Source organism: Lycium ferocissimum, unplaced genomic scaffold, assembly GCF_029784015.1.
Source record: "Lycium ferocissimum isolate CSIRO_LF1 unplaced genomic scaffold, AGI_CSIRO_Lferr_CH_V1 ctg4253, whole genome shotgun sequence".
Taxonomy (NCBI): Eukaryota; Viridiplantae; Streptophyta; class Magnoliopsida; order Solanales; family Solanaceae; genus Lycium; species Lycium ferocissimum.
Genome location: NW_026725618.1, coordinates 47,777 through 56,567, shown reverse-complemented (window position 1 = coordinate 56,567; position 8,791 = coordinate 47,777). Strand labels below are relative to the sequence as shown.

The following is an 8,791-nucleotide window of genomic DNA, read 5'->3' as shown; positions in this document are numbered from 1 at the left end:
ATTCTCATACAAAAAAAGATGAGAGTTGTGATGGTGGGGTAGGATAAAATGAGCTGCCAGCCATTCAGGAGGAGGATGAAGTTCTTCCTGATTTCACCAAGCATTCGGGGAAGTTTGAGGAGCAAGAAGAAAAGGGAAAGAAGAAGTACTGGCAATGAACTAAAGACCGGGTTAATTAGCACGTCTGGGAGGTATTTAAAAGCTGTGCGGGAGAAAAAAACTAGCCATTGATGGCTTCAAAATGGCCACTATTTCACCAATGCTAGAACATGGTCAAGTATTCAGAAGTTTCAATACATCTTTGATAGCACTCATCCCGAAGGACATTCAAAACCAGAGACTTTATATTTAGGTCAAGTGGGAAACAACAATAAGATATATTGTTAAGGTGCTTTTGCCAGACTAACAAGGTCATTGAGGCTAGGTACTAGATGTAATGGATCAACATCTCAAAATGCTTTTACGGAAAGGAGACAAATATTAGATGCATGCTCATCATATTAATACCAGAAGCACTTAGTACCGTGATGGACAACAAAGTAGTGAGAGTTGTCTTAAGTGATGCAGAGATAGATGTTAACGCAAGGTGGTGTAAAAGTGAACCACCTACAGTTTTTTGATGATCTGCTAGTGCTATGTTTGCCAGGGCGAGTAATTTGAAAGATGTATATTGATTATTAAATGAAGAAAAAAATGGCTCAATGTTCAAACTAAATCGGAATGCACTAGCAGTTTGGTCAATATCTCTACGCTAAGTAAGGAGGACAATCATTAATGACATTGCAACCATCAAGGAACTGTCTTTTTTGGGCTCCCCCCACCCAATTGAAAAATGAAAATAAAGGGCAAGAGAGAACCTAGAGAATCAACTTTACAAGGGCTAGATGTTTGTTAGAGGATGTATGGATACAATACTCACTAGCAGATTGTTAGGATTTAAAAACATAATCTGAAGCAGGGATACAAAATAGGCAAGAATTAATCAATACAGATTGAGCTCTTCTTTTTTCTTTACTACGTAGGAAGTCCAGACACGCATCTTTAAAAGCAGCAAAATGAAGAATCATGAATCATATGAAAGTAGAAGAGAAATGACTTAAACCTTTGGATTTGAGACAACAACTCCAAAAGCACTAAAAGTGTCGTATAGAAGCTTCTCATCTACATCCTGCATAGAAAACAGAAATGGTTTTATAAGTCAACAAAACTGCTAGCATGAGCAGGGTGATAATATGCAGATGATGTTATACACCTAAATAAAAGCTGTTATCCACTGTCTACGTCCAGACACATTTGAATGAGAATAGCACAACAACAACAACAACATTGAGAATAGCACAACAACAACAACAACAACCTGGAGGTCACAACGTGGGAGGGTAGCATTTGAATGTTTCCGAAATTGAATAGCACAAGAGTTTGTAAAATACTGTCAAAGATATCTACTGCTTACAGGATCAAGGTTCCCAACAAACAAGTTGGCACCAACATCAACACTCTTTTTATCTTGAGATGCCTGTACCAGGATAAAGTATTAGATTAAAGAGAATGTGAAATATGTGGAAAAATTCATTATAGCAAGGGGAGACGCATCAATGCACAGGATTACCTTATTCACTCGTATTGGTTTCCCATAAAGTTTAATCATATTCAGTACCTTAATTGCCTGCAATAATAGTGTTTTAGAGAGAGTAAGCAATGAATACCAAAAATCAAATCCATGCTGAAGCAAGTAAAAATAGTGTAACAAGAAAAATAACCAACACTTACATAGTCAGCATCTTCTTCACTTCGGAATTCCACAAAACCGTATCCTTGATGAGCATTAGTAACTCTGTCCTTGGGGACATAAACATTGACTGCAACACATATTGATTTATATAGAGAATAAATGAGATTTAAAAGAATCTAAGTTTCTCAAAAAATCTAAAAAATCCTCAGAGGATGCTGATGAAAAATTTAAAAACAAAGAGGATGTTAAAGGGGCTAGCTGTTCAGTTAAATATTTAGACATACCTACTGGACCTGCTTGAACAAACAACTCCCATAACAACTCTTCAGTAATCTACAAATCAACCAAAAAAAGAAACTTCAGTAACCTGAATCCAGAAAAAAATTCTCAATTTTATGAGTTACTTCAACCTTGAAAGCAACAAAAGATATAGAAAAAGAAAAGGAGAAAATGAGGGAGGAGCTACTGGAAGGGGACACCAACATCAAATATGGAGTGTTAACTGTCAAAAAAAAAAAAATTGCAAACTGCAGAGATGTAATGATAGATGATGGGACAAAATTTCTAAAGCCGCTAATATCCAAAATCTTCAAAAATGCGCAGAGACACATGCACATAGACACTCAGGAGTCAAGACATTAACCCTCACCAGACAGCAGAGCAGACACGTAGTTGCATATATACTAGCGGACATATCAGGAATAACATACATGTGAAACCAATACTTGAACAAGGAATTCCCACACACTCAGCAGAACAGGCCACATAAAGTCATACTAAGATTAAGGGGACACATTTCAATGTTATAGGGACATAGTGTTAGGTATAGACTTCACCAAGAAACATAGTGTTTTTGTACAGTCATCGGGAGAGTAAGCATTTATAGTGCATATAGATAGGTAAGGATGTATCTAGCTTAAGAATAAAAGCACTGTGGTTCCATGAAAATTCATAGCAACTTCGAAAAGACTTCAATAGGAATGTTAAAATTGTTGAAATTGCAACTTTAGAAAGGCTTGATAAAGAATGTTAAAATGGTAAAGGTGGTTGCACGTTGTCTATGAGGAGCTAGTCAAGAGACTTACTAACCAACTTCTATGCAATTACCCTCACTCTTTTCGGTACATTGACACCATTAATTTGGCAGTAACTATTACACAAATGTTTGATTTATAGAAGGAAGCTAGTCACAACCAGACTGATTATATTGGAACAGGAAATTACCTAATCTATCAGCATCAAAGGAAAGAGAAGCAGGCAACTAACCACAAAAGATGTTTAGCAGTAGTGGTAGCAAATGGGGTCAAATTTGGGAACGGGTTTTAAAATGGGTCAAAACCCAACCAGCTGATATTTCATGTAATCAAATTTGCACAGTTGAAAACGAAATGACCGTACTGAGGAACATTCTATTTGACTCTGCTCTCTCGTCTAAAGGTCATACCTTACAAACTTGCGAGCAATTAAGAAGCTTTTGTCAATTTAAGGGTGGAAAGGGAAAAGCTTTTGTCAATTTAGGGAACGTTGAGAACAGGTTTGAAACGGAACAAAACCCAAGCTCATATTTCATGTAGTTGAATTTTAGCGAGAGCTTCTAATTTAATTTGACTCTGCTCTCTCGTAGGTTCACTGGTTCACAAGTTAAAGGCCATACCCTACAAACTTGCGAGCAAGACTTTTGAGAAGCTTTTGTGTTCGAATTAGCTGCTTTATTCTGTTAGTATGATTTCAGAAGTATTCCTATTATAGATATTGGAAAGTGGACAGAAGCGTCGACAAATTTATAAAAAGGAAAATCGACTAACAGGAGAAAACCCTAAGGATACCTGAGGGTCGAGGTTGCCAACATAGGCGGTGGCGTCTTGGTTGCGCTCCGCTGAGTGTTGCCCCAGAAGATTTGCTCCCACACCCGGAGCTATACGGGTCGTCATTCTCACTGATTCGCTTAGCACCTCCTTGCTTCTATGTAGAGCAGGACCCAAAGGAAACAATACTGCTGGATGTAACCAATAACTAAATAACAGGCCCAAAAATATAAGCAAGATATTACTCCAGAAGAAAGAAAAAAGAGAAACTATTTGAAATAAGGTTAAATTTACCCTCTATTATATTTTTGGCCTAACAATATTCTCGTCTTTATGTTTTTTGTTCGAAAATACCCTCCAACTATTCAAATACCTATAATTATCCTTCCTACTAACCGTGCTTTAAAATAAGGGAAATTGGCTAATTCTCCATTTAGATTTCAAAATGCTCTTAATTGTAAAGACTTGAACAAAAACTTATATTGGAGTTTATGAAATGACTTTGACTATTTAATTAATTTTTTAGGGACTGGATAACCTTTGGTTTTTAGCTAACCCAAGACCAACTCTTCAATAGATTTCTAAAATTACAATTTTATGTTTTATATAATGTATAATTACCAACATTAATTATTCAAATTAAATATTTACTCTGTTGATTCTTTTCAAAACTATTATATGGGTCCTCGAGTGACACTTCAGATGACTTAAAGTTACAATAAGTAATATAGCATTCCAACGTATAATTGGATTGGATTTGATTTCTTTTATCATATCATTCTTAGAGTTAGTAACATAAATCCATTAGTATTAATGTAGAAAATAAAATTTTAACCAGAACTGTGGTATATTCGCTCTACTATGGAAAAAGATTTAATATTACCCTCCCTTATCCCCGTAACATTATACTATCAATCCATATATACCCCTAATGTTATAAAAAAGAACTCAAATTTGTCCATCCGTTGATCCAATCCCCATTTTAGCTGCATGACGTGCCAACTCACAACACGAACCCTTCTTCCTCAGCAGTCAGCATCACCCCCCAAATTTGACACAATTTCTTCTTTGTCATCTTCCACTGTTCTCTTTAATTGATAAAACTTTGGCCATTTACTGTATACTGGCGGAAAGAATATGAAAACTTGTATAACTGTGTTGAGCCTCCTATGACCTGCCACGACACAAAATTAGAGCTGTAAAAGCAAAATCCCATAGAATCAATTACGTTCTGTTAATGCAAGTTATTCCACATCCTTGAGTGTGATCATCTGAATGTCCTATTTATGTAACAAAGTAAATTGCTGTGTGTTCCTGAGTTATCATGTTAGACGGTTATCTCAACCATGTAAATTGACTGAGACACAGAAACAGGCGACTGCCACAGTGAATCAGTGAGAATTAATGGTATGTATAGCATCTATAGGTAAGCTCCATTCAGAAAGTAGAACTCTTGAAGATGGCTCAATGAACCACCTGTATGCAACTATACATGAAATTTTTCCAAGGAACATAACATCTAGATTTTATATATTGGAATAGAAGTTGTATCAGTAAACAAATAACTTAACCATTTGTCAGAATAAAAATGAGAAACGAAACCTGAAAATAAGCCAGATAACAAAGTCTCAGGTGCAAATTAAGAATGAAGACTACAGATACTTTCAAGATTTCTTCAGAGAAGCTTAAAGGTACAGGAATCTGGATGCTTAGATCTACCTGGAGCATAAGTTCTTCAACACATAAAGTTGAAAGCATTGTCATGAAAAATTGCAGATTCGATATGGGAAGAATCACAGCTCTCTATTCAATTGAATATCCATATATATAAGATATTCATGGGTGATGCATTCAGCAAGGCAGTAACAAACTAAAAACTAAAAGAAGGAAACTCTCAGATAATGAATCATCAAATTTTGCTTGACCATTATAGAAATAGTACATTCAGATAGAAGGGAATACATCTCGTTATTGAGTTAATTTGAGATGAATGTGTAAATTAAAAACTTATAAAAAATAAAAAAAATCATAATGGCTATGAGTAATATATTGAAGAGATATTAAACAAGAAGTACATTCATCTAATACGATGAACCACCTTCCCACTACTTCTCTGAGTAGTTCATAGATATGTTGCAGTTTCTTTTCTTCTTTTACCTCGCTCCTTGTAAATGATCAATCTCCTGCTAAACAGTTTGGATTCTGTATAACTGGTCAGTCTCAGACATCCAATGCTCTCTCCATCGGTATTCCAGGATCAGATATGTAGCAGAAGCAATATCTCATTTCATCATGAGTAATACCGCTTTTACTATAAAAGACATCCTATTATCATGAAAACATAAATATCTCCAGAGACAACAGTTTAACAGGGTTCATGTCTAAGACAACTTAGACAACTCATGTAACCGTTACTCTTTGTTTGAAACCAAAGTTCTTCAACAACCGAATTATCTTACACCCCCACTTGATTACATGTCAAATCCTCGCAGAACTCATTTTCAAAATTGCCATGCAATTTATCCAGAATTCTCCATGTTACAGAATCAGGTTCTAGTCCATTCTTTCTCATTTCACCAAGAATCTGATAAGCTTCTCTCTTCAAACCCAATGTGCAAGCACCATTAATAACAATGTTGTAATTGACGACACAAAGAGTAACCCCACAATCTACTAGCTCATATAAGAAATCACAAGCATCATTCAATTTGCCAGAGCGACAAAGCCCCTTGAGAATGGCAGCATATAAGTAACTGTCATGAACTCCTGAGGGCCAAACTACATCATTCCAGAATCTTTTGGCTTCATCAACTTTGTTGGATTCAAACAATCCATCAATAATAATAGTATACGTCGTGCAATCAGCAGCGATGCCACCACTTACCATGCTACGGAAAATCTCCATAGCTTCATCGACCCTATGTAACTTGAATAACCCCTGGATAACTGCATTATATGTTACAACGTTGGGCTTTAAACCTTTTTCAGGCATAACTACATCCAATAATGCAAGAGCTTCCTCAACCTTCCCGAGTTTTAAAAAACCGCTAATAACAGTTGTGAACGTGACACCATTCGGGGCACAAAACTTCCCCACCATCATATCTTTGAAAACCTTTTGCGCCTCCTCAACTCTTCCCATTTTGCAGAAGCCATTAATAACAGTATTCAGGGTGATCACATCTGGTTGACATTGAGTTTGAAGCATGGTGACAAGGACATTTAAAAGCTCAGTTGGATTGTCAACAACACAAAGACCTCTGAGATATATATTATAAATCCTTGTTCTGTCGAGGTCTTTCTTATTTAACATCACATTGAGGACTTCCTTGGCCTTAACAAGATCATTTTCATGACACAGACCTTCTACCAATAACTTATAAGTGAATTCTGACGGCAAGTAGCCAAATTGAATCCCTTCCTCCAACAACTGATATGCCCTGAAACAATCGCCTTCTTTAACAAGACCATGTACAATTGTATTATATGACACTAAGCTTGGATTAAACCCTCGTTTTCTCATCACATAAACTATCCTAGCAGCTCCATTATACCTCCCAAATCTACAAAGTGAATCTATCATTTGGGCATATACAAAACTCCGAGCCACATTTTCACCCTGAGGCATATCTTCAGCGATATTAAACACTTCATGGAAGAACCCTTCCCTACACAAGCAATTGATCACGTTACAGAATGCTGCATTGTTCACATGCATATCCTCTTCATCAAGCATCACATCCCAAAGCTTCGTAATCAGTTGTTTTCCATAATCAATATCCCGTTTTCGAAGAATCCCCCGAATCAAAGCGCTATAAGTAAGAGCATTAGGTATCACTCCACATTCAGACATTTCATCGAACAGCTTCTCTGCATCCCTTACCTCGCCAACCCCACAATACCCATCAATCAAAGTAGTATACGAAACAGCATTAGGAGAATGCCCTCTCTTTCTCATATCAACAAACAGCTTATGTGCATCTACAATTCTTCCAAAACCACAAAGTTGATGGATTAAACGATTGTAATTCATCAACGATGGCACAAACTGAGGCTTCTGGAAGAACAAAGAGGAAATAACACGCACAGTTGCATACGGAGTAATTGCTTTAAGCAAACGAGCAATAAGTACGTTACAAGTGCGCTCATCAGGGATAGTAAAATGGGAAGAAACAGCGAGAAGGAAGCGTTGATGGGCTTCGGAAAAGCGATGGGAATCACAGAGCGCGTGGATGATACTGCTGAGATTAAGAGAGTCGGGGTGATAGCCTTGAAGTTGAAGATCGTCGAGGAGTTTAAGAGCTTCGTCGACATTGCCGTCAATAGAACAAAGCTTGTGAATTCGTCTTGTCCAGTAAGCTCTGTCGATTAAGGTTCGATCAATGTCAAATTCTTGTACTTCGGGGGTTCGTTTTTGTTGTTGTTGATGAGTTAAATGAAGCTGATTGGGTTGAATTACGGAAGGTGAAAGAAAGGTGGAGCAGTGGGAAAGAGATGAAGTGCAGGTTTTACAAGAGTTGAGCAGAGGTATCAGAAATGGAAATTTGCACAAACGCATTTTACAGTCGTGCTAATGAATTGATAATCAACATCTCCCTTTAGTTAACGCTTAAAGAGAGAATGTTGGCTCATGATTATGTTTAGACAATGTTGTGAATTTGAAAGAAGAAAGAAATTAGTGAATACATCTGTTAATGGTGGGAAGAAAGGAAGAAAAAAGTGGGAGAAGTGCACAGACAGCCAATTTCAGGGACACTTATTTAAATCATAGCCGAGTTCCAAAACTTTTGCAAGTTAAGCCAATGAGAACCAGCTTAAGAGCACGAGTGTAAAGTTTAAGAACTTCACATATACGCATCTGAAATTTGGTTTGTCAAAGCTTAACTTCAAATAATTTGAAAGAAAACATATTGAGAGGATAAGAATGCAAAGCATTTTAAAAAATGGCAACGTCTTGAGTGGTGTTGTGCTGGATAGATTATCCCGTCAACTTACTTCAAAAAGAGTGGATTCGAGTAGTCGTTCGAAGATATAGATGAACCTTGTTGGTCCAATGTTCCCAGTCTCTTGGTCCTTAGGCCCATGAGGGCGTCCCACACTCAATTTCCAGAAATAAGGCGGGTTCAGTATGTTGGTCCAACAAAGTGTCCATTTGAAATCAGACGTTTAAATATTATACTTCTTGAAATGAGTTATGAAATAGATTTTAGTGTCAGCTATTGTTAGACATAGCAGTATTGGACCCGAGGTCCAT

At 36.9% G+C, this 8,791-nt stretch overlaps 2 protein-coding genes across 3 annotated transcripts; both read right to left on the bottom strand.

Annotated features, from left to right (window-relative positions):
- Positions 1–7: 7 nt before the first annotated feature.
- LOC132044364 (uncharacterized) lies at positions 8–3,735 on the bottom strand. 2 transcript variants are annotated; one of them, XR_009412127.1, is made up of 7 exons: positions 3,559–3,735; positions 2,017–2,065; positions 1,771–1,859; positions 1,610–1,666; positions 1,416–1,516; positions 1,253–1,312; positions 8–1,168 (listed from the first exon to the last, which is right to left on the bottom strand). XR_009412127.1 is itself a non-coding variant. In XM_059434858.1 (6 exons), exons 1-6 carry the CDS (start codon positions 3,661–3,663, stop codon positions 1,097–1,099), a joined length of 435 nt encoding a protein of 144 aa, XP_059290841.1. In that variant the 5' UTR covers positions 3,664–3,734; the 3' UTR covers positions 8–1,096. The 2 variants fall into 2 exon arrangements, 1 of the variants encoding a protein (XP_059290841.1); XM_059434858.1 differs by lacking the exon at positions 1,253–1,312 and having other exon boundaries at positions 1,454–1,516; positions 3,559–3,734.
- A 1,680-nt stretch (positions 3,736–5,415) lies between these two features.
- On the bottom strand, positions 5,416–8,355 carry LOC132044362 (pentatricopeptide repeat-containing protein At3g18020). The gene has a single exon (XM_059434856.1). It carries the CDS (start codon positions 8,093–8,095, stop codon positions 5,993–5,995), a length of 2,103 nt encoding a protein of 700 aa, XP_059290839.1. The 5' UTR covers positions 8,096–8,355; the 3' UTR covers positions 5,416–5,992.
- Positions 8,356–8,791: the final 436 nt, after the last annotated feature.